The sequence below is a fragment of the Urocitellus parryii genome, chromosome 6, assembly GCF_045843805.1.
Source record: "Urocitellus parryii isolate mUroPar1 chromosome 6, mUroPar1.hap1, whole genome shotgun sequence".
Lineage (NCBI taxonomy): Eukaryota > Metazoa > Chordata > Mammalia > Rodentia > Sciuridae > Urocitellus > Urocitellus parryii.
The window spans coordinates 81,689,196-81,715,916 of NC_135536.1; the positions used below are offsets into that span (position 1 = coordinate 81,689,196).

General features: G+C 42.1%; 1 protein-coding gene across 1 annotated transcript in view; it reads right to left on the minus strand.

Annotated features, from left to right (window-relative positions):
* Ryr3 (ryanodine receptor 3) overlaps positions 1–26,721 on the minus strand; it is a 364,780-nt gene that overhangs the window by 166,954 nt on the left and 171,105 nt on the right. Inside the window, exons 33-38 of the mRNA XM_026390365.2 lie at positions 23,870–23,956; positions 23,244–23,470; positions 21,081–21,876; positions 18,490–18,690; positions 12,908–13,010; positions 11,974–12,111 (exon numbers count right to left, since the gene is read on the minus strand). Coding sequence (XP_026246150.2) covers positions 11,974–12,111; positions 12,908–13,010; positions 18,490–18,690; positions 21,081–21,876; positions 23,244–23,470; positions 23,870–23,956 — 1,552 coding nt within the window. The remainder of the gene's footprint in view (positions 1–11,973; positions 12,112–12,907; positions 13,011–18,489; positions 18,691–21,080; positions 21,877–23,243; positions 23,471–23,869; positions 23,957–26,721) is intronic.

Sequence of the window (26,721 nt, forward strand, 5' to 3'; positions counted from 1 at the left end):
TTAAAAAAAATAGCTATTTCACTTCCTGATTTCTGGACTAGTCAGAAATGTAAAATGTAAAATGACAGGAGGATTTGAGTGTCTTCGTATTTGAGCTAGGCTAAGTAATTGGTTGGGGGTCCAGGTTTTTTCCCCTTGTTTAACTGTTCACTTCCTTCCACTGGTCATTTTATAATCTCCTCTGACCTCAGATACTCAGGCATGCAGTGTGTGGCCCTTACAAGGAAAACACTGTAGAGTCACCTGCTACAGTTGTCCACTCCCTTTTGAATGGTCAGTTTACCAGCTTTCCAATGCCAAGTACCATCAAAGGAGGGTCATTTATTTTCATGGTTCAGGTTTACATTTTTAGGCTCAAGGGGTCTGGAAAGAAACTTTTCTTTTCTCCTCCAAATTTAGATCAAAAGTCAAGTGGCCATCAAGTACATACTTCCTATCAAAGAGTAGGTATTGGTCACTGGCAAAGCAGATCCCCGCAGCTCATAGATCCCACACCTGTACTGGTGTTACATCTCTGTGAGTGCCTTTAAATCTGGGTCAGTTTGGAAGAAAAGTCCTCCAATTACATTTGGAAACAGACAGCAAACAAAATTGCACTGTGCTTTTAGGTTAAACTTAGAAAGCAATTTATAATGTTCACATTACAATGGGAAATGAAAAATAATTATGTGCATCTAAATTATGTACACTTATTTTTAAATTTTAGGTGATTAAACAGTCAGCTTGTGAGATGCTGTAACTGCTCTGGAGGCATGAACAGGTGGTAGATCATTTCTAAGTGCAAAGAACGAGTACATTTTGACATTTGCTTTCTTCATCCCTGTGGTAGGCTGAATAATAACTCCCCCAAAGACGTCCATGTCCTAAATCCTGGTATCTATGAACATGTTGCCTTACACAGCAAAAGGGACTCTGCGGATGTAACTGAGTTAAGGATCTTGAGATAAGGAGATTGGCTGTGGATCACCTTGGACTCAATTAATCACAAGTGTCCTTATAGAAGGAGGCGAAGAGAGTCAGAGGAGGACTTGGAACCACAGAGGCAGAAGTCAGACAGGAGGCCACCACTGGCTAGGCAAAGCGTGCAGGAGTCCTCTAGAAGCTGGGAAAAGTGAGCAGGGTTTTCCTTCCGAAGCTCCAGAAGGATTGCATTCCTACTGTGTAGACTTGTGACCTCCAGAACCTTAAGGCAACAAATTTGTGTTGTCTGTGGCACCACCAGGCTGACAGTCATTTATTTGAGCAGCAATTAGGAAACTCCCATCTCCCATCCCATAGTAAGTCCTGCATGGAGGTATTTTATTCTTCTGAAGCTGAAAATCTGACTGGTCTGCTGATACAACTGAGGTCTGCCAACATCGGTCCCAGAGCTGAGAGAGAACCGAGGTAAACCTGTGGGCCAAGGGGTCACAGCACAGATCCAGACAGCATGGTCTTTAGTTTCCCTAACACACTTTGCCTCTATTCTTCCTCTGGACATGAAGAGCTGTTACTGGATCCACCTCAACATAAACTACTGAATAAATTAATGATGCTGAAGATGATAACCACTCGGCATAATGAATCACACTGAGCACATACCTGGGCCTCTTTTTTTCCTTCCTTCTTAACAGGATCCTGGTTTTGTACAGGTTACTTGTCCACCTTATGGCCCACGTTCCTCGGGGACCCAGCTCCATGCTGAAGGTGGGCTCTGTGGACTTAGGGCCTCCAGCACGTTGTGTTCTAGGTCACACTCTTTGGTGCACAGGTTAGCCTGTGACCAAGTTCTCCAGTCAAACATGATCTCAGGATCTTTGCTTGGAACACCAGAGCAGGAGAAACTTGGTTTTCCCTTGTGTAGTGGATGGAGATGAGGCCAAGAAACTCAGCCTCTGTATTACTGCTAATCTGGGGACAGAGCAGGAATGTGGGACAATAAGACATGAGGAAAGTGAGCACAGCCACTGGATCAACTCGTCTTAGTGGCTGGCTCCATCTCAAAACCCACAGGTTTGTCAGTTAATGAAGTCCTTTACTGGCTACTCTGTGTGAAATGGGTTTTCTGCTGCTTGTTTTGCTAAAAGCACCTGAAATGATGAATGAAATTCTTATGACTTACGCATCATAAACTTAGCTCAGAAGCCGAGATGTATGTAAACTTCCAAGCATCGGAACACTAAACTGAGCAATATTTTATTTAATCCTTAGATTACCTCACCACATCCCATGAGGTACGTACTATTATTATTCTCCTTTTATATTCAAGGAAATGGAAATATACAGAGGCTAAGAAACTTGCCTAACATTAGTAAAGAGCAGAGCTAGGATTCAAACCTATTCTGCCAGAATCCACTTTTACCATTGTAGAGCTGCTTACCTTCATAAAATTCAAGGAAAATAGTTATCTTTGTTAATGCTTTAAATTTATATTATGCATGCTGTCTAGATTCTCTCTTAATAAACTATGAAATAGATTCAGAAATAAAGTCCTGAAACTTCAATAGCTTTAGCTCTTTTTTTGATGCTCAGATTGCTCATTTTCCCAGAGCCTCAATTTCTTTACCAATAAAATGATATTAGCCTATAAAATTCCTCTTGAAGAAAATGAATAAAAGGGTGATATAGTAACAAGAGTACCAGGCAGGGCACTAGGGTGTTTTGTCTTAGCTCTGGCTGTGTGACCATGGAGAAGTAACTTTACTTCTCTGTGTCTACTTCTATGAAGTCATATTGCTTTTGATCTAATATTCTAAGACTCTATGTCTATCTGAGCTGCTGAGCTCTTGAATGAATTGTAAAAAATTATTAAAATGGTAAATGAAAGCCTATGTCCTCACTGAGTGAGACAAGCACCAAGAATTTTACCACCATGTTTTAATGCCCTATCTCAATATTACTCCTTTTGCTTTCCCTAAGAATAAAACCTGAAGTTGAAGAAATAAAATCTCAAAATTCTAGTGGTTCCTGACTGCCACAAGTGGCCATTATCAAAGCATCACTGCACACCACTAATCACTGACCTGGGGGTGGTGAGCTGTGGCCTTTTTGATGACTGTCCTGATTGCTGGGGGAGAAAGGAAACTTCCTATATCAGGGTCACATTGGTATAAGTCTCTCCAGATTTAGCTGGGGAGACTTGCGGAAGGCGGCCTCATGCCCTCCGCACTGTGTGTCCCAGAGCTTCCTGGAGGCCAAAATTACAAAGTGGCCAGATATCTACTACTTATTAGCAGTGGAGGTCATGGAGAAAGTTAAATCCATTGGCTCCCCAAGGAGACTTTTGGAAAATCCATCATTCTAATTTCCCCCATGTTTCCCCAGGGCCTCTGTGGCCCAGTCTCTGTAGGGGGAACAAATCTGCCCTGTTTCAAGAGGAGGAGGAGGATGCTGGAGGGATAACTGAGAACCCAGTGGCAAGGTTCTCTGACATGAAATGCTTGTGAAGACAACCTGGAGCACTGTGCCTGATGACAAGAAAGAGCTCCTCCACTTACTGTGTCATTAGGGCACAGTGAACTGTCAGACACCTGTTCCCCAAGGCTGCACAGAAAGCAGAACACAGCTGAGCTGGGTACTTAATTTGGGTACTTGTATGCTTGTTTTCTTCTATACTGGCTTCCTTAGCTGAGGAATAAGGTACAAGTTCAAGCTCCCGGAAGGGATATCTCACTCCGTGTAATAATGGTAGCCAGTGCTTATTAAAGAGTCTCCCATGCTTCAGATTCTGTATTAAATACTGTCCATGAATATCATTCAAGCCTCTCACCCATCACCTAAGAACAGAAAAGACAGACTAGTAGAAACCAAATTTCCCTAACAATGTTGGTAAAGTGTTTCTTTAGGTAAAGAAATACTTTAATTCAACTGAATAGAAAAAAAAAATTGTTCTTGGAAACAGGTGGTCTACTGAGGTGGCCACGGGAGAAGATCCACAGGATTTAGAGATTCCTGACTCGGTCTGCAATGGGTCATGGACCCCACAAACTCATCCTGGTCGTACTAGCCTGGCTGTCCTTGATCCCGGTTCTAGGACAGACTGTCTTAGTGGTGTGACTTTTGGATATTCCTGAAAAATCTGTTCCTAAATTTCCCTCCCTAAATGGCTTTCTCTTGGACAAAGCCTCCTACCTGTAACGATGGGGACAAGAGTACAAGAAAATGCTTTGCTGCAGGACAGTTGCCCAGCCAGCCGGACATTCCCTGTCACAGCAGCCCATGAGCCACCGGGCAAAGCTGGGCTCTGGGCTCCAGCTGGATCCTCCCAGCCCTCTCTACAGCTCCCCAGGGGCTCATCCATCAAAAGGAGATAATTAGCCTGTTGTTTCTGAAACCAGTCAACCAGCTTCACAATCACTTTCTGAAAATGTGTAGGGGATTAAATGACCAAAGATGATGGGGAAAAGAGCAGCGAGGGTGGATGGATGCTGTTTGCTGATAGGAGGGAAAACCCTAAATGAAATTGGTGCAGAGAGGGACCCACAAAGGACACAGAGTCTGAGACCTCCGTCTCCACCCTGCTGGGAAAGTAATCATATGGTTTTTAGTTTCTATGTCCATTCGGTATGGAGCAAAAACTGATTAGGAGGCCAAACTACCAGCCTGGTACCCTGAATACCTGTGTTCCCATCCCTTCCCTCCACCCACTGTCCTTTCCCCGGCATCCCTACATAGTTTCTAGGAAGTGCACAGGCTCTGGATATGGAACACAATTCACATTTTGGCCTATTTTTTTTTTTTGATTTTTTTTTTTTATTGGTCGTTCATAACATTACATAGTTCTTAATACATCATATTACACGGTTGATTCACGTGGATTATGAACTCCCGCTTTTACCCCGTATACAGATTGCTGTATCACATCAGTTTCCCTTCCATTGATTGACTTATTGCCTTTCTAGTGTCTGATGTATTCTGCTGTCTGTCCTATTCTCTACTGTACCCCCTCCCCTCCCCTCCCCTCCCCTTTTCTCTCTCTACCCCTTCTACTGTAAATCATTTCTTCCATTTGTATTATCTTGTCTTGCCCCTCCTTTCCTCTTATATGACATTTTGTATAACCCTGAGGGTCGCCTTCCATTTCCATGCGATTTCCCTTCTCACTCCCTTTCCCACCCACCTCTCATCCCTGTTTAATGTATATCTTCTTCTCAAGCTCTTCGTCCCTACCCTGTCCTTGTTTACTCCCCTTATATCAAAGGAGTCATTTGGTATTTGTTTTTTAAAGATTGACTAGCTTCGCTTAGCATAATCTGCTCTAATGCCATCCATTTCCCTCCAAATTCTATGATTTTGTCATTTTTTAATGCAGAGTAATACTCCATAGTATATAAATGCCACATTTTTTTTTATCCATTCATCTATTGAAGGGCATCTAGGCTGGTTCCACAGTCTTGCTATCGTGAATTGAGCTGCTATGAACATCGATGTAGCAGTGTCCCTGTAGCATGCTCTTGTTAGGGCTTTAGGGAATAGACCGAGAAGGGGAATAGCTGGGTCAAATGGTGGTTCTATTCCCAGCTTTCCAAGAAATCTCCATACTGCTTTCCAAATTGGCTGCACCAATTTGCAGTCCCACCAGCAATGAACAAGAGTGCCCTTTTCCCCGCATCCTCTCCAGCACTTATTGTTGTTTGACTTCCTAATGGCTGATTTTGGCCTATTTTTAATTTGTTTAAAGACCTTGTCCAAATTCCTTTGCTCCTCTCAGGATTATTTGCCTAGTGTGTGAAATCAGACCTTAGGGGTCACGGTACCTGGTGGCTTCTTAACAAGAGGATAAAAATCACACGAGGTCACGTGATACGTCTAGCACAGCACTTAGCACAGAGGATGCACTGAATAAGTCTGAGTTTCTCTCTCCTGAGAATCAAACTCTCTTCTCTATCCCTAAAACACAAGCTGCCAAAGAGAGAGGGCTTGGCATTGATTAACCCATGGCAGGATACCTGGTTTGCTTCTATCACCGTGAGATGCCTCACTGGGAGCCAAACACAAGAAGTCCTGATCCCTGTTTTGTCCTCTGTGAGCTGAGTCAGTTGCCTAGAGCCTCAGTTCTCCATTTCCTCACCACTAAGTAGGGCAAATGAGGCCTGTTTTGTCTGCCATGTGGGGTTTTCAGGGCAAATGAGATGGAGCGTGGACAATCTTCCTGTGACCTCCATGGAGCTAAACAAAATCAAGGCTTTCTCTGCCCACGCCACCCTGTGTCTCCAGGTCTGTTAACGCATTTGCTCACCTTGCAGGAATCTATAGTTAGCCTGCTGTTTATGAAATCAATCAGCCATAAAGGCTCTCTGCAACACCTCCCTCTTGCTCACATCTCTGATTGTCAAGATATGCCAACCCCACCTTTACTGTCTCTGGCCCCTCAAATCCCTCCCCCTTTTTGCCACCACTTGTGTTAATTTTCTATTGCTACTAACGACAAATTACTGCAGACTGAGTGGCCTAACACACCACAAATTTACTATCTTATAATTCTGTAAAGTAGAAGTGTGACTGAGATCTGGGCTGAAGTCAAGGTGTGGTGGGGAACTCCTTCTGGAAGGCTCTGGGGGAGAATCCTTTCCTTGCCCTTCCTACCTTCCAGAGGATGCCTACATTCCTTGGCTCATGGTCCCTTCCTCAAATAAATTCAAGCCTGGCTCTTTTCTGTCACCTTGTTTCAGGGATCCCTGTGATTACTCTGGGTTTACTCCAATAATCCAGGAGACTTCCTGATTTTAAGGTCAGCTGATGAGCAACCTTAATTCTACCTGCAACCTAGATCTTCCCTTGCCTTTTAACATTCAAAGATTCCAGAGGTCAGGATGTATAATCTTTGGCAATCATCATCCTACCTGCCACACCTCCCTCATAAAATCCTCATAGCTGTCACCCAGAGCACTGCTGACATCATACGCCTCTGTGCCTCTCTGCTGCAGACAACGACTATAAAATGTGCTTGAGGACTAAATCCTTACTTAAGAGATGATTTTGCTAAAACAAACTGTATCCGAGCCTGATAGACTGCCAATATTTAAATAGCCAAAAATAGTTAAAAATGAAGGAGTCCCGATGCACCAGGCACACTTTTAAGTACTTTGCACATATTAATTTACTGCTTACATCAACCTAATGAGGAAAGTATGCATGACATGTCCATTTTACAGGTGAGAAAACTGAGGCACAGAGAAGCTATCACGTGTTCAGTGTTCCAGGTAGGTGGCACAGCAAGAATTTAAGACCACACAGCCTCACTTCAAAGTCCTGTGCTCATAATTACCTCACTGTAGTCAAGCAAACTAAAAGGTTTAGTCCTCAAGAATCTTCCATAGCCATTGTTTACAGGAGACAAGATGCTATTACATAAATGATGTGCATGAGAATTGGCCTCAGGTTGACAAGTGTTTGACTTATTATCCTACCACTTTTTGATTTTAGAAAGTTACTTTGTCTTCAGATTATTTTAAAATAAGAGTAAAATTATCTACTGTATGTTGTTAAGAATTATTTACAGAAGTGCCTAAGATAATGCATAGGACAAAGTGGGTTCCATGCAGATGTGAACCCCTCCTTCAACTGCAATGCAGAGTATTATAATATTGTGGGTACCACAAATATGGAACACAAATTAGGAAACGCTACAAGACACAAGGCAGTTCAATCAGTTGATTTTCCGAGACACCATGTATCCTAACCATTGGTTATGCTTTGGATCTGAAGTGTCCCCCAAAAGCTCTGATTAATGCAGGAATATTCAGTGGTGAAATGATCAGATTATGAGAACTGTAACCTCGTTTGAATGAACAAACTGGGTAGCAACTGCAGGCACATGGGGATTGGTTGGAGGAAGTGGGTCACTGGGGGGTGTAGCCTGGAAGGTTTTATCTTCTCTGTGGTCCCTTCCCCCTCCCTCTCTGCCGCCAACTCCTGAGCTGCTTTCCTCTGCAATGCCCGTCTGCCATGATATTCTGCCTCGCTTTGGGCCCAGAGCCAGAGTAGACCAACTGTGGACTACACCTCTGAACTCAGAGCCCAAATAAACTTTTCATACTTCAACTTGTTCATCCAGTATTTTGGTCACAGCAACGAGGTAAAGCTGACGAAAACATCATCTTACTTTCCCATGGTGTTCCATTCTATTTCCCTTTGGAATTCAGCCAATCTCAACTTGTTGCCATTTCTGGAATATGACCAGAACTTTTCTCCCTCTTGGTTTTTGACAATCAATTTTTTTTCAACCAAAATGTCTTCTTTTCTTATTTTATCTACCTGGGCAGATTCTTTATAGACAGTTGCTTAGCCCCTTCCTTGACCACCACGGTATTTTATCTATGCTTTTATTATATTCCACCTCATGATTATATTGAACTACTGATCCAAACCCATTTCCCCCTTTATCTACATGGTCCCAATCTTTTAATCTTTATGAGCCTCAAGTGAACTAACATGAAGCTGGAGGGCAAAAAGATTTGTGCCATGGAGCTGAATGTAGAACCAAGTAAGACGTGGCAGGCAGTAAGACCCATTAAGGAAAACAACAGGTATTTAAAAATCCCACCTAAGGAGGAAAATCATATATGTCCTACTAGAAATTCATTAGATGCCTGGAACAGAAGGTAGGAGAATAAAGTTGAAAGAAAGGCTTCATGAAGTTGGTGTCAGTGTATCTTGGGGAAGACCTATTTGGGAAGAATGTAGAGAAATCTCTTAGAAATACTGCTCGAGTCCCTCAGATGCATTCACCATAATTAAATGATCTTACTTTACACATATTTCTACCAGAGACCCAGGACTTACTTTGGTGGTAAACAGTAGACATTTTCACTTCCTCAGAAGTAAAGCTGTTGCAATCAGCTACAGGAGAATTTTGGTCTAGCTATTCAGTAACAGAGCAGAGCTGCTACAAGTAGCAGTGTTTGAGCTTGATGAGTAAAAACTCACCTCTGGACTGACCTCTGATTCTAGTCTGCATTAGAGGACAGTCAGTGCTCTATGAATACAGCACAGGGCTAAGGACAAAAGAGGAGTGCTCACCTCCTTCAGACATACTCAATCACGCTCACTACAAACCAGCTATTGACCAATGGCACCCAAAGCAGAACTGCAATTCATAGGCCTGAACTGGCTTATCACAGGCCTCTGAGCATGCAGACCAGAAGACATTAGGGAACATCCATCTCTCTCCTCTCTTACACTATTTGAGAGGGTAATAGTCTTTGAGAAGAAACAGAGATGTTTCCCTCCAGGGAAAGCATTCAGTGCACCAAATCTTACCTGTAAAATTTGATAGACAATTTTCATATTGTTAATTTTACAGTTTAAGAGAAATAGTTGATTTCTTATAACTCAATTGCTATGCATTGGATTTAAGGAAAGCCTGTTTAAAATGCAGAGTGCCAGAAGCACTGGCCTAGACTTAATAGGCAGAAGATTTTCTAGGAATTACTAGATTGAGATATAAAAACAATGTGATTTAGTAAGGTGCTATAACATTTTTTTTTTAATTTCTTCATTCTTAGGAGCCTTTGACAATGTTGCAAGTTTTCATTGACAACATGGTTTGGAGTTAATTTAGGCAAATCTGTGCTACATGGAACCAGCTTGCAGAATTCTGATGAGTTTTAGAACGTCCTTGATCCCTCCTTCCTGGACAAGTTGAGTTTCCCTCCTGCAGGTCATGTAGCCAATACCAGCTGCTCACGGAGGAGAAACTGCAGGAGGGTGCACCACTACCTTTCCTGAAAACTCCAAGTCCAAATCTTTGGCTTTGTTAACTTTGAATTCTGTTGGGTTTTGACTATCCCCATAAACAATGCATCACAGTAGTGATTCACCTCACAGTTGTAGAAGGAAAGATAAAGATGTGATGTTTAAAAAACATTCTATATATGAGTCTTTGTGTTGGAAGCTTATGATATGTATGTTGGTAAGTTCTTTGGCAAGGTTCCTGATGCAGGGGGAAGGCCTAGGCAAAGAGTCAGAAACCCAAGGTGAAGTCACCCCTTTACTCACCGTTGTTACCTTGAGCTAGTGACAATGAGTCATAAGATAATTTTTCTGGAACCAAGGATGGACAGAAATAACTAATGAATGAGCCAGTATCCCTGGATTCTTCTAAGTCTTTTCCCCTTGAACTATACAGTGAAGGGATGAGGAACAGTATCATCTGTTAGTTAATTAATCTATGTGAGCATAGGCCAATTACCAGTTCACTAGAGAATGTCATAATTATTATCTACATTTGTTATTTTATCAATTGCAAGAGTAAGAGAAATCAGATAAGCAGTAACATGGATAAAGTTATCAATAATTTATAGGACTTTGACCCCCTTATTCTAACATTATCTTCTTTCAATTAAGTTAAAAACATTTTTGGTGGGTGGATAAGCCCCCAAAGCTTATTTATCCTTACAATGTAAGTTGAGTGAGGGAATCCATGCCTCTGGAACATTCAGCAGGGCACCCATATACTGACAACCAGACATGCCCTACCACCCTGACCATTCCCACTATTTCTGAGACCCTAGGATGGAACAATTAGGACACAAAGCTTGAAACTTTCATGGTTCCCACCTGTGGAAGGAAGCAACATGGGGTGAAGACACAGGTGTCACTTGGGGGTGGGCTCTCTGGTGGGCGTGTTCTATCAAAACAGATACTGTGGTCTGTCTGCTTGAGGCCCCAGGGTCAGTGAAGCATGTGCTCCTCAGTCTGCACCCCATCCTGAAAGCGAGAGGGACCTCACAGAGGCAGATGATATGGATATCATCTAACTCCATTTGCCAGACACAAAATGGAGTTAGATGATATCCAGTCACGACATGCTCTTTGTTAGAAAGAAGGTCAGAAGGAACCATCCACTTTCAAAAATAGACTCTCAGCAGGTCACTTAGGAGACATGTGGGTCAGCTCTATTTTCAGTTCTGCTTTGGCAGTAACCACAAAGGGAGGCTAAGTTCACTTTCTTGTGGTTTTAGAATCCTGCTGGCATGTCCCTTTCCATGGTGACTGGAAGGACTGATCAAGGGGCCAGAGCCAAGGCCTTAGACACGCTGTTCCAGACGCTTCAACACTTCTGCTGACAAATGGTGAGGGCCCGTTCCCTTCGAAAAGAGTCTGACAAAGATGAAAGGGTAATATAAAGGGCAGTAAGATGTATGAACCCCAAAGTAGTGTTTTCAGACAAGCCGATCATATCCTGACAGTCTATTGTTCTAGTGCATGATTTGAAAGTGTTTCCAAGATGGATAGGAACAGGGAACAAGATAAGAGGCAACCGCATTAAACCTAGGATAGCCCTTCTTTCTTAGACAAATGACAAATGTGCAGAATATGTAGCAAGAAGATTAATTATATAATATTCATACAATCTTCCTCTTGAAATGTTAATAGTGTAGAGATAGTCGACTGCCCTGTAGGACTAATTATGATCCTGTTTCAACACAGGTCAAAATGGTAGGCACTATCTACAGTATAAAGATTAGAGAAATGAATTTGGACAAGACTCAGGATTGCTGAAACACAGAAGGCCAAAGCCCTCTAGGATGTTTCATTAACAACATCATAATCAAAAAAAAACAAACCATCTCGTATTTCTTTTACAAACCCTCTTTCTGCTATTATTTTATTTACTCACTGAGGCATTTTTTCCATGCTCAGGAACCACAGAGAGAGCTGACTGAAAATTACAATGGTTAAGAGAGAGAATCTACAGAAACAGAAGAGAAAAATGAATAGATAATCTGTTTGCAAGCATTTCTAAATAGAGAAGAGCAGGCGCCCAGCAATCCATCTTTTAGCTTTCAAAAGAGTCTGGAAGTTAGTTCCTTCAATCCGAGGAAAGGCAGAGCTCAAAACACATAACAATAACTATCAGCATAATGCCCAGATAGCTCCTTTGAGTTTAAGCAGTCCACATATACATCACAATATTTGTTAAAGAGTCGATTACCCTAAGTCTCAGAAGAGAGAGTTGGGAGTACTGTGATTAAAAGGCACATTACTTACTAGGGCATCTCTCCTCCTCCTCTGTTGGTGGCTCCTTCTCTTGCTTGGGTGGACCTCTGATTTTGTGTACCAAGGCACACAGTTTTCCTGCCCAGGTAGTGTCCTCATCTTCCTCCTCTTCTTCTTCCCAGGGAACCCCTAGCAAGCCAAAGACAAAGTGCAATCACAAACAGTACAAGTATTAGAATGTAAAGATGCTGCTGCTTATCTTCTGGAGCTTTCTAAAAGGACCCCAGGCGGCTGCCCATGAATATTTACCTATATTATGCCTTTTGGGAAATTTTTAAAAGATGACTTCCTACATACCAGAACATCAAGTAATTTTAATCCCAGGATTTTACTTTTACTAATCTGAACTTTAAAAGGATTCTAGAATCTCTAGAAAGAAAGAGTTTAACGTTGCATTATTTTAAGTGAAAAGCTCAGCTAATTACCCACAGATTACTCAATCTACCCCTGTACACACAGCACAAATGTTGAGAGCCACTTAAAACCAGCAGCTGTGTGTCAAGATAGGGATCACTGGCTTAAAATCCTGAAGGGCAGAAGTTTCTGCCTCCCTGACCATGTATACTGTAATAGCTAAATAGGGATCAGAATCTGGGCTCCTGGAGAGCAGAGTTCCAACTATATCACTGTCGTAAACTGGGTGAGGGGTATGTGATGATGTGTTATTTTCCTTCTTTCTCTAGGGTCAGACCCTGTTCCCTCTGAATTTCCAGAAAGTCTTCTCCAGGTAGAAAGAATGTCAGGCATACATTCTGCTAGGGTTACCTCCTATATTTTCTCTGACCCACACAGTCTGGATAGAATCACTTCTTGACAACTGATATTGCAATTCAAAATCAAGAATGACTCCACCTGCCTCACCCTGGGTTTTCTAAGGAAGGAATGGGGAGCAGACTCTCTTGGCTCCAGCCTCTCAGCAACTCACCACAGTGAGCAAGCAGGTCCTCGTGGAAGTCGTACAGTTCCTCCCGGATCTCCTCTGGGCAGGGGCAGTTCTCTCCCAGTTGAAAGTTAAGAAGCATGTTGATCTTTGAGGATGAGAATGAAAGGCTAATTGGTTCTCAGTATTGGTCAAGGGAACTCAGATCCTGCTTTAGACACCTAATGCTCTGTGTAAGTTTTATTTTTAGTGAAAAGGGTCAATATGCAAAAGTAACTTTCATTTTCGCTAACTGTAAAAGTAATTCATTAGTTGCATAAAATTCAGAGAATAAAGAAAAAAATATACTGGATCAATTTTACCACCGATAGTGTTTTAGTTAACATCTTCAGACCGATTGGGACTACACTCTAGATATACATTTTTAAAACAATATTTTCCACTTACTATAAATTATGTTTATTAATTTGAATATTTTTAACCTGATTTTTTAAAAGTTTATAATTTATTGGAACATTTGCATATTCAAATAAATTTTAATCAAAACTAATATTTTTCACATGAAGTAGTGTCAAAAATCAGCCACAAATTACAAAATAAAATCTTGTAGTAGTAAATGAAGATTAAGAAATTTGGGTTTATTATTATCTTCTAATACATCCCCTACACCAGTTTTAATTTCTTTGTAGGTACAAAAAGTAAAAATGATTAACCTGATTTTTTAATAGGTGCATTACATTTCATTCTATTGATAATAATTTGTATAAAATTTATTCTGTTATGATATGAGGAAGTGTCTATTTTTTGTACTTATTAAAAGTTGCTTTGAACTTCATTTTATATAATTTGGCTTGTATATAATAATTTTCTTAGGATAAACTCCTAGAAGAAAAATGATTAGAGCAAGATTGTATATTTTAATGGCCTTTGATATAAACATGAGCCAAATTGCTCTCCAGAAAGCTCCCAATAATTTGTATTATTACCAAATTTATACAAGAGTATTACTTTGCCATATCCATTATAGTAACACATTTTCAAGTCTTCACCAATTTAATGGTTGAAAAATATCATATACCTGTGTCTTAATTTGCATTTAATTGGTGAGGCTGAACTTCGTTTGCTCACACACAAAGACCAATTTATTTCATATTTTATAAATTTTTTGTGTTCTTCCTCCATTTTTCTATTGGGTAATTATCTTTTTAAAAATTAGTTGGCGAGTTCTTAGTTCTTTGCAATATATATTCCAAATATATTTGTCATTTTTAGTAAACTCCTAATTTTGTTCATAGGGCTTTTGTTTTTGATATATAGGTTTATGTTTGCAATCACTTTAGCATTTTTTTCCTTTATACTACCCCTCACCCTCAAACCCTCAGGTATTCTTAAATACTTTTGTGCCCCTCTGACAGTTTTGTGAAGTCCAGATTAATGTTTTTACATAAATAGAACAAGACATGCAGGATTACAGAGAAATAATGATATTAAAATCCACTTATCAAAAACTCAGGAAACATATCTGTGATATAGTAATACATGTCCTTTATTAACTCAGATGGCTACTTAGTAGCCACTCTTCTGTGATCTTGAAGCAATGATGAATGTAAATCACATTTCTCAATATTATAATCACTGTATGTCACACATAAAGATGTGCCATTACTATTGGTGATAAAGTTAGATACTTGTTTTGCTGCCCTACATTAATAATGAAAAGCAACGCTATCTGAGATTAGTGGCAAACTGCTATTCATTTCCTGCCCAGGTTCTTGGACTTGGGCTTTCTTCCCACAGGTTCACAGTGCAGGTCAGTGAACATTTAGAGGGACTGTAGACATAGGAGTCAATACTGTCCATTTTACTGGTTTTGGTCACTATAACCCCCAAACCAGGCAAAGGAGTATATTCTCTATTATGTATTTCTAGGTTGAAAAAAGTTTACAACCTATTAAATCATAAGCTTTATTGAACAGGAAGAATGTTACTTAAACCTTCTACTATAACCATTTCTTTTGAAGTAGGTAGAAGTGTTGTCTGTAATAAAATAGTGTCCAGTAAATAGGTTGGAAAAGTCATTTTTGTGGTTTTCCCAAGATGCTAAATTACTGATATTATATCAACAAAATATACACATAAATCATTTATTAAATAAATATAAGATCTGAAGGTGGCTTCAGAGTCAGAAAAGTTATTTCTTTACTGAAAGACCTTTCATTTGGTGGAACACTTAGGACACTGGGATGCATCTGCCGGCAGGGCATAAAACTGAAAGCTGGAAAACTGGAAAGAGCAGAACTTTCTGCTGCAGGTCATGGCCTCTGATGAAGTCCTTTTGGAAGCGAAAGACCAGCTGACTATGCCCAGTTCATTTGCCAACAACCATGGGACTAATCTTAGTTTTATCTTCTTTTGCACTTAGCTATATCCCTCAAGGATGTGTTCTTCATCACCCTGAAAACTCTCTGGATATAGGGAGTAAAACCCATGTGAGGGGAAGGGAGGGGTTAGAAATGATGGTGGAATGTGATGGACATTATTGTCCAAAGTACATGTAAGAAGATACGAATTGGTGGAATATACTTTGTATACAACCAGAAATATGAAAAATTGTGCTCTATATGTGTAATAAGAATTGTAATGCATTCCACTGTCCCATATAAATAAAAAATTAAAATGAATTTTAAAAACCCTCCATTTTTTCTGAGTGAAATTATATCATTTTCTGATAAATGGATGAAACTGGCAAACACTGTAAGTGAAATAAGCTAGATTTAGAAAATCAAGGGTTGAATGTTTTTGCTCACATGTGGAAGATAGAGAGAAAAAAGGAATAAAAATGGGGATCTTACAAAAGTAGAAGGGAGATCAATAGAGTAGAAATAGGGGATTCAAGGGGAGGAAAATGAAGTTGACCAAATTATGTTATGTGCATACATGAGTATATCACAATGCATTCCATTTTTATGACTATAATGTACCAAATTAAAAATAAATCAATAAATAGAAGGAAGACCAATAGAGTAGAGGAAGGAGAGCAGGAGAAGAAAGGGAGGGAGGGAAAGGGGAAGTACTAGAGACCAAAATGGAGTACATTATGTTAGAGGCATTTATGAATTTTTCAAAATGAACCCCAGTTACGTATAATTATAATGCACTAATACAAACATTTTAAAAACCCTGTTTTCTCACAACAAAGGTTGTGAGATAACATTCCCATTTTAAAAATTCTAATTTCCATGCATCCTATTTTCCAAGTGATTCTGTACTACTAACCTCTGAAATTGATCTAAATCCTCCATAACCTTCAATAACATTAAACGCATCTTACACTGAGAACACAATGGGCAGGTGCCCTCTAGAAGTACTCAAGGTGGGCTGCAGATGAGACAGCTGAAGTTCATAGCAGCATGCTTCTTTTACTCTATTCCGAAACCAGCAGTATCAGCATTACCTTAAAGCTAGCTAAAAATGCAAAGTCCTGAGCCTCATTCTATAACTACCAATTAGAGACCCTAGAAGCAGGACCAGGAAATCTTTTTTTATTAATCTCTTTAGGTGATTTTATTCAAGAACTGCTGGTCAAATAATTAATCCATTATGTCTCATCAGTCCATAAAAACTTACATTGAGCAACAAATGTACTATCTGTGGTAAATTTGAAATAAACAAGTTCTTTCAGTTTTATTCTTTTTGAGAAAAGTAGTCAGCAAATGATTACTGATATTTAGTAATATTATTAATGATCCCATGAGTAATAAATTTTATAACATGTTCTTCATTTATGATTTCCAGCCTATTTTAATGCAACTGTGCTTATTGTATTGAAATAGTTGCAGAATTGCAAACATGGGCTCTTGATGAGTTAAGGAAGAGTTTGAGTTATAGATCTGAAATGATTTCTCAGAGGACTGTTTAGAAGAAAGTGAGGGGGCAGGTGATGGAGTCCCTGTGGAGGGCAGACAGGTCTGGAGGCAGAATGGGGAAAGGAAGGGTGGGAGCCACCACTGTCCTTCCAGGAGCCAGGACCATGAGGAATGTTGGGTGGATGGCCGTGATGCTGCCTGGGTCAAAGAGATGCAAGAAAAATGTGAACTCACTTACTGGGATGTGACTGAGGGTCACAGAACAAGGCAAGAGACAAATGCAAACATCTCTGATCCTAAAGCCAATGGCAGCTCAAGTAATACTAAGCAATCTAAATGAATGATCTCATAGGCTCCTCACAAGAACCCTGGGAGGTATGAACATTACTCACACACTGCAGCTAAAGAAACTGGGACAGAGATCATGTGACTAAGACCACACAGTGAATATCCCAGCACCCAGAATGGGAGCTCTGTAGCCTCAAGTTAATGCCAGAGCTGTAACCACCAGATCATCTGTCCTACCATTATTCACAGATACACAAAAGCACCAGGATTTGCCCAGTGACATGAGGAACATCCACATGGCTGCCAGTCTAAAAGCAGCCTGCAAGGTTCATAAAGTCTTCAAGAGTGCTTCTTGGGAGGTAATAGGAAAAACCACACATGTGGGGTGCATTTGGCACAGCACAGTGATCTGTCCAATCAACCCCAAGAATTTCTTCCTTTTGGGTCCAGCATAGGAATGGTAGGCTTTGCCTTCTCTACAGCATGACTAGTACCATTCAAATGAATTTTTAAAGTCAAGATATGTGGTTAATTTTTAAATCAATATAAATATCTATGTTCTGCAAAGCAGATTAGGTAAGTAATTGGATGAGGTTGTAGTTGTGCCATTAATATAAAATAGTGGTAATTATATTAACAACTTACGAATAGGCTGCTTATTAAATACATATAATATCCTTAGATTTGTCAGACACAGCACACTAATTTCTTCACTGAAGGATCTATGTTCTCCTTTGGACACTTAGAGAGCAGTGGCCAACCAACCTGCAGGTATCAGAGCTCTGCTGAGCAGGAGGATATATGGAAATGATTGTTTTACAAGATGTCTCTCCCTCACTTAGAAGCTTCTCACTGGGGTTTTTGTTCTTCTCAAAGAAGCCTTCCCATCTGGGTAAGGCTGAGCACAGGTGGGGTACTGCAGAGAACAAATATGACACATGGCAGATGACGATTCACGTCCTGAATCTGGTTCTCCAGACTTCGTGGGGCTGAGGAGGCTCTTAGCAAGGCACAGCCCACTGGGCAAGAGTGTTTGGACACGTAAGATGAGGAAGACTGCAACCGCTCTCATAAGTTGGGGCCCATTAGCCATGTTCTGTTGGTCTCTGAAAGAGGGGTAGTAACTTCTGGAACCCTGGCAGAGATTCTTCTGAGTGGTGGCTCACTGCTGAGGAGACAGCCAAATCCCAATCTGTTTTTGACTTGCTAGTAAAGGCATAGGGAGAAGAGGGTAGGGAGGAGGAAGCCCTGCTCTAAGTACGGTGTAGAAAAGGTTATTATCCCACCCTAGATACTGCTCGGTCACAATCTGCAGAGGACCAGGCCTGTCTCCTGCTGCCATAGGAGCTCCTTTAATCTTCCACAGAGGAAGCTTTGAGGCTACCCCAGACACCTTAAAGGATTTGTGGGCCCTGCTCTGTGGGTGCTGAGTTTTCTCATGGGACCTGGAAGTGACTCAGGAGGGATGCTCACCTGCTCCTGTGGGGGTGAGCGGAACTCCTTGGTCTTCCGGGCGGTCAGGGCAGCAGACATGTTCAGGGCCTGCATGAGCTCATCATAGCGGAACTTCTGATTGACTTGCAGCTTGGAGACATAAATGTCACCAAATGCCACGATGGCCTCTACTCGGTGCTGCAGCTCACAATCGCAGAGATAGCTGAGAAGCTCACACATCTGTAACAAAAGCATTAAGTGTACACGTTTGTGTAGTAAGTAGCACTCTAAGTATACCCCTGGACCTGCCAGCATCTCCATTTTACAGATGTTAACACTGAGTCCTAGATAATTGAAATCAGCTGTTCAATGGCACATAGTAAACATAAAGTTATATTGCTTGAATCCAAGCTAGTCTGCATTCAGAGAACAACTGTTCCCCATGAAGGCCAGGGAACAAGAGGAAAATGAGCTCACTGGAGACACAGTAAATCTGCCTGTGAAGAAAAAGAACAGCTTTCTAAGAAAATGTTTTCCCAGGAAACTCAGTACAGAAGCCAATGCCAAAATGCTCACATGAGCACTGCCTTCGTTTCTGCTGACTTCCTGGAGGAAGGAAAATTGAGATGTCTATCCCTCACCCTTCTTTCACTGTTGTGATATACACTGTTTTGTTTTGACTAGTGCTTCTGGATTATTATTATGATAATCTTATCTCTATGTAAAATATAATTTTTTTTAGATAAAAAAGTTAAAGCTGGGTGTGAGACAACTACAGAGAATTGGGGGAAATCATTAAATATCTGCTGGGTATGATGGTGCATGTCTAATACCAGTGGCTTGGGGGGCTGAGGCAGGAGGATCACAAGTTCAAGCTTAGCTTCAGTAACTTAGTGAGACCCTGTCTCAAAATAAAAAATAAAAAGGACTGGGGATGTGGCTTACTGGTTAAGTGCCCCTGCGTCCAATCTCTAGTGAAAAAAAAATCTTGAAACATTTTGCACTCAGAGTACCTTTTAATTAAGGCCATGCATGATGGTGATACATTCTGAAAAATTTAGCATTAGATGATTTTGTCATTGTAAGCACATAATAGGATATGTTTAAACAAACCAAGATGTGAACAGCATAGCTCAGTGATGTAATCTTATAGGACCACCATCATGTGTGTGGTCCATCACCGACTGAAATGTCATTGGGAAGCATGAGACTACCTCTAAGTTCAGGTTTACTTTAAAAACTCCTAAACTGGAAGCTATAGTTGTTGTATTCCAGGTGTCATCTATGACAAAGGACTCCATGTGCTAGACAGGGGACTCACATTAAAAGAAGTCTTGGTCCTATGTCAGAATAGCGCATTCATGTTTTAAAAATGCTTATGGTGTAGGTGTATATAATTTTATATACATAATTTTTCTATACTCAATGTTTTGGGCTACCTATCAATCCCATTGAATACAGATATGAGAGCTTCTATAGATTATTATAATACAGTTTATGGTAAAACATAGTACATATTGTGTTTTATAAAAATGTATCCTAATATTATATTTGGTAATAATCTTTCACATTTTACAAATAAGCAGCTAAGGCTGCTTCTGGCCACTGACTTGGCAAGTTCTCATAACCAGTAAGCTGGTTGTACATGCCTAATACCAGTGGCTTGGGAGGCTGAGGCAGGAGGATCACAAGTTCAAGGTTGGCCTCAGTAACTTAGGGAGACCCTGTCTCAAAATAAAAAATAAAAAGGACTAGGGATGTGTCTTAGTGGTTAAGTGCCCCTGAGTTCAATTTCTAGTACCAAAAAAAAAAAAAAAAAGAAAAAAATCTATGGCACATAGTAATCATAAAGTTATTGCTTGAATCCAAGCCAGTCTGCATTCAGAGAACAACTGTTCCCCACTAAGGCCAGGGAACAAGAGGAAAAAAAGCTGAATGAAAGAACTTAATCTTAGCAATAGTTGATGCAGGCTTCTCTGTAGTGGCATAGGCTGAGCCTACTTGATTCATCTCCCTTTCTCTTTTCTCTGTGCCTGTAATACAAAAGTTATCATTCTCAGTACATAACTGATGCTAGCTTACACAGGGAAAAGTGTTTTAGGCAGTGTCAAAGGCTCCCAGGCAGTGCAGGGAGTGGCTCTAGGAGCATGACTGCCCTCGGCTTGGATGGAAGTTATGTGAATGCTGCAGTCATAGGACCACACCAATCTGCAAGAACATGGCATCTACTAAGAGCAGGTGACCGGTGCAATCTCCCTGTGAGCCAGTTCCTTGAGGTTACTCCAAGCCAAAGGCTTGACTCCCTCTCTAGGCAGCCATCTCACAAATGAGCACTTGGATCCCAGAGGTTAAAAGATAAGGGCAAACTTATCACTATTAGCAGAAAACATTTCTAAAACATCTGCCTTACTGACCAAGTCAGCATTTTCATTTGGCATGGGGAGAAATGAGGAATATATTCCACGTCAGAAACAAGCATTGCCCACAAGCTCCAGGTCTTTGAGTGTGGATGCAGGACTCTTTCAGCAGTGGGTTGATGCCCATGCCCACTGTCCCTCCTAACAGCCCGGCTGTGCTCTCTCCCACCCAGGCCCTTTCCAACACACAGGAGCTTTGTTGTTCAGAGTTACCTGCAGCTTGACGGACTCTGGCAATCGGGTCTGCAGCAGGCCTTTGATTGGAGGCTCCTTGCTGGTCTTCTCCCCAGCCTCCACTGCCTTCTCTTCCACCTGGGTCACTTCCTCCTTTTCTGCTCCCTCTTCTGACTCTCCACTGTGCTCCCCAAACACAGAGGGATCAATCAGGAGGAGAATCTGACGGACATCATCATCATCAAACACGCCCATGACCAGCAGGGTTCCAATGAGCTTCAGCACAGGCACAAACTGGAACTCCACAGAACCCCCCACAGGGTCTCGGATGTGGGCTCCACTGCAGTGCACGGCCTCGGTTAGCATACTCAGTGCCTTCGTCTTGAGAATCTCCAGGGGAATCTCGGGGCTCTGCTTCTGGTGCTCCTCACTGGTTACCACGAAACAAGGGGTGGAGAACCTGAAGCCTGGCTTGAGGCATGTCCGCAGGCCCACCCCTGGCAGTCCGTGCCTCTTGGACTCATCTGGGTATAGGCGGATGTTCCTGGTGGTGCTGGTGATGGGGATGATGTATTCATTCTTCATCATCAGTTTCCTCTCCTTCGCATTGGCCAGGTGGATGCTAATGAGCAGGTCATAGAATCCGGATCGAAGGAGGCCAGGGAGGTACTTGTTGTCAATGGTATAGAAGAGCTGCGAGAGGTCCACGTGGCTGCACAGGGCATAGGCTACCCGGCTATTTCCCAGGGCACACACGGCGCTGTACAGCCTCAGTGTGTGGTAATGGAATTGCATCAGGTCCTCCTGCTCACAGAGCTCTAGGATGTCCACACACCTGAGGATGTACAAGCAATCAACCACCTCATGGCAAGAAGAATGCGCCAGAATCCAGCAGTCTCACTGAATGCCCAGGGCTTTAACTAGCCTCACAAAGGCAGAGGGGTAAAGGATGTGGGAGTCTCTGCCATGTTTCCTTTAATTGGTTATCAAGCCTCTCTTGGCTTCAGTCCACATCCTAACCCCCACCAATCCACCATATCTAACTATGAGGCTCTCAAAAAACCTACAAAACATAAGACACTGGTTTGCCAAATATGCAAGTTTCCCTCATTAGGGAAAACCCCAAAGCCCCAAGCAGAAAAACATTTAGGTACATGACAAGCTAACTTGCTCCTCTTATTTGTAGGTTCAAGTGGATCCTCCATTTAAAAGTCCCTCAGATGTGTACCTGGAGTCCTCTGTCAATGTATCTACATCTTATGTACAAACTTCACTCTACCTTCCCTGAAACAAACTCAACTGCACTCTCATCCAGAGAGGAAACACTTTCTAAATTTCTTTTCTTATGACAAGTTGTCATAAGCCAGTTCAATTTTCCCTTCCCAACTTTAGAAGTCTATTTTTTTTAATCTGTGTTTGTGAGATGAGGTCTTTGATTCTGATATCTGCTTAGATCTTAATTTTGTCTTCATCTTCATCATGGAATGGGGGACCCTTGAAATTGGCTTGCTTGGCTGGGCATCTCTTCTGCTTCCCTGAACTTGCCTACCCTGCTGCTACCCATGACCCAACGACATATCTAACTGGGAAATATGCAGGCAGCAATGCCGCCACTCTCTCCATATTATTCTGCTTTTTAGGCAGACATCAAGGGATAACAACATTCACAATAAGACTTATTTAATTCTCACTATGTCTAGAAACTGTACTAGATTTTATCTATGCAATCTCATTCTTTTCCTTCCCAGCAATACTTTGGGTGGACTCTTCTCTCACAGCATGGCTGAGGAGACCGAGGCCATGAGTGCATGAGGTGACACACCCAAGGACACACAGTCAGAGAGCTGACAGTGCTGGGATTGAACCCAGGCCACAATCTACGAGAGCCTTTTAACAAGGGAACACCAGCAGCCTGATTCATGATTCTTTACGTCAAGCCAGACATGCCTCATTCTTGTTTCAGGGTCATTTGGTTTTAATGACAGGCATAGAAATGTTCCCCGATTCGAGGCACTAGAAGCTGCACTAAAGCCTCTGTAGCAGGCACATCAGTGCATTTCCTGCTGTTTCCAAATGAATAATGGAAGTGGGGGAGTAAAGAATAGACGCTGAGGCACTGGGGAAATCAATAATCATCTTGGAGCTGAGCAGAGTCCAGTGAGAATGCTTGGCGTGCCCTTCCTTTGTGGGCCCCTCTAGTACCTGTTCTCCTCAGGGATGTGGAGTGCCATCATCTGCAGGGGCTCCAGGCACTGCACCACCCAGCCATGGCGCTCGCTCACCCGCTCTGTCTCTACTTTCAGGAAGCTGTTTGGCATGCGACTCCAGAGTACGGGCTGGATGGTTTGGACATCCAGCCGAGGTGGACACTGTGGGACTGGATTCTTCTCTTCACTCTTAAATATGGCCGCAGACAAGGGCATTGCATTCTGGGACAAGGTGAAGAGACATCAGAGAAGAAAATACACATGCAATATGGAGAGTCTCAGTTGCTGGATCATACACCTGGCCCATGATAACCAATATGGTGAGTGTAAATTAGACATGTGTGTCCAGGGGACCTCTCAGGGCTTCACCAGCATTAATTAAGACCTTGCACAATGGGTTCTATAAGCATTAATTAATCCTTTCAACACCCAGAAGAGGTAAGAGAAGGAGAAAATGAGAATGCATGTTCTGTCATCTGAATTTCACAGGCCAACATTAGGGCCTGGTGGGGGGGCTGAAGAAGGAATGGGGGACACAAATGAGAAGTGAGAGATTTCCCTCCTCATGGTCAATACTGCTTTCTCTAGTCATGGCTATTAGATGAGGGGACAGATAAATACCTTCAGCTTCCCAAGTTCAAATTGAAACAAAGAAGTGCTTGTAGGCTGCAGGAAGACTGCTGGAAATACTTTGGTATTGGGCTCCACCTGGAAACCAGAACAAATTGAGAAGTTTGCCCAGAGCTATTCCAGTTAATGCTCTCATTTTAATTTCAGATGAAAGAGGATGGTGCTGCAGGCTGTCATTCTCCCTGTTTGGGAATTTTCAGCGACCTGGTGTCCCTTAGTGGAAGCCGTCACTGTTCACCACCTTCAACACTCTCTCTGCTCTGGACTGAACAGACTCATCACTGTTTGCCTCATCTCTCAAGGACCTGCAGCCAGCAGCTTTTGCTCATGCTCAGGGGCAGTCAGGGGAGGAGCCACTACCTCACCACTATTTTAATAAGGAGGTCTAGAAACACTGACACCTGCTACTGGATGTTGAGTGACAAGGTGTGCTGTTCCTTGCAGGGCACAGGTACCTGGCAGCATTGTAGGTCATCACATCAGTCTAGAGATGACCATTGAGAGCGAGTGGTGACTTGGGCTTATCTCTGAAGGCAAATCCACATGGTTCAAGCAAGGCCAGGGAGGCTGTTCTGCTATTCTGACTTCGGCTAAGAGGTAGGGATTGTCTCTATGAACTAGAACCAGATTTCTCAAATACCAAATGTGTGATATCTATAACGACTTGCCATTGTAACCTTCAGCAAGTAGAGCAGCGGCTGAGAAGACTTTATCTGGATTGGGAAGATACCCATGAGTCTGTGCTAATGGGGAGAGAAATAAGTGCATGCATTCGAAGGCTTCCTACATGGAGCTAAAGCAAACCAGTTCAGAAGCCACATCCTGAGGGAGGTGGGATGTTTTCAGGTCCCTCAGGACTAGCTCCTGAAAACTTCATAAACAACTCAGTCAACCTCCAGGCCCGTCTTCTTCCAAACCCCCAAAGGGACAAAGTACATTTAGGATATCCTGGGATAGTTTTATTTCTAACATAGAGGTGGCCTCTGGCCTCAAAGGGCTCCTCTGCTGGACAAGGAGATTCTATTCCTACGGAATGAGTAGTGAGCCTGGACTCCCAGCTGCCATGACACACCATGGACATTTTTCCTTTCGTAGTCAAGGTTCATTTTTTTTTTTTTTTATCACCGGCTGATATGTTTTGTACTTATAGTAATAGACATTGTTTCTAATCATGTGTGAAGGTCAGGGCATAGGAGCTGGTCAGAATCGAAAACTAAGCCCTCTGGTGAGTCTGAATCTTACAGCTGGCTCCGTCCTTGGAGGTGTGTGGCTGGCGTGGCAATCGCTGGGGATTATCTCTTGAAGGTACATTTCAGTTCTCCTTTCTCTGCTGATTGCATTAAGTGCAACAGAAAAAAGGTTTTCAAATTGCACAGCACTATTTTAATAGGGAGGTCTAGAAACATTGTTTGAGGGAATCTTTCTGTCATTATTTTGGTGACTGGTCCTTTCTGAATTGAAAGCCAGTGTATCAATATTGCTGGCCTGTTCCTCTTGAGATAATTGAAAAATGAAAATGGCTACAGCTGCAGAATAACAATGATCCCACTGCCAGGGACCAGATGCATGGCTGGACACGTTACTGTCTCGCCAGAAATGAGAAGGGGCTGGCTCGGTGTGAGCTTCCCCAGGGTCCCTGGCAGAGCCCCAACACTTTCCCACCTCCAGCAGCATTTCTTAGGGCAGGAGGCAAGACTGGGACCACTGAGCAGAGTAAACAAGATTTGTGTGTATAGAGTAGAGGAGGCGGGATGCCAAGGCTCAGTTCAAAGAGGACAACCGTTCAGCCTAGTATAGCCCAGGGACCATTGTGAAAGATGGGATGAAGCTGGCAGAGATCCTGTTCTTGTTTTTTAACATCTCCTCAACATAGTAGGCTCTTCCCTGAGGCAGGCAGGTTGCTGCTGCTGTGAAAGCCACATTAAAAAAAAATCATTGATATTTGTAGATCTCCAAAGCCCAACTAGGTTTAAAAGTTATTAGATGCTCTATAATTCTCTGCAGCTCAGGGAGGACCCTTCAGTTCACCTCATTTCAGAAGTTAATGGGAAAAAGCTAATGGATTCTGAAGGACGGTAGTAATGTATATAAGAAATTTTCTCAGGGGACTTGGGACCAGGGGACGTGGAATTGTACGAAAGTACTAGAACACTTCACTTTGGCTGCATAGCCTGGCTTCACAGATGGCTCTTTCTGGAAATGGCCTGGTGGGCCCCAGCTGCTGGACCAAGCTTGCCAAGTGTGGGTGATTCTACTCTTCAGCAGGAGGAGGAATGGGGACTGCTGGAGGAGCAAGGTATCTGGGCCTGGGGCCAGCAGGCTGCCCTAGCCCCCAGCCAGGGTCCGTGAATCCTCTCAGTGAATGGACCTTTCATACTTTGCTGCCCATTGGCTCCATCTCTCCAACCCAAGGCCAGATGGCTGGCTGTTGAGAGGCTGTAACCTGTGTCTGATTGAAGAATCAGGATTTCTATTCATCGTATAAGAGGGTATTTTGATCCGCTGGTGACCCTGGAAGACTGTTGGCTTCCTTAAACACTGCATGTAACTCTCCTGCTCAGAAACCTTCAATAGTTCCCTAATTACTATCTATGTCAACCTATTTCCAAATGAATTTCTCACCATTAATTATAAAAGTCCCTGGCTATTGTGTCCATTGATTCCCAAACACACCTTATGCTTCCCTATTACCATAATGCTTCTTGGGCTATTTCTTCAATTTAGAACATTTCTCTTAAAAATTAAGATTTCTTGTAATGAATACTTTCCTGACTGTTCTCAATGGGAGAAAGCTCTTCCATCTCAACCTGGAGCATCCATTGTAAGTGTTTAACATAGAAATT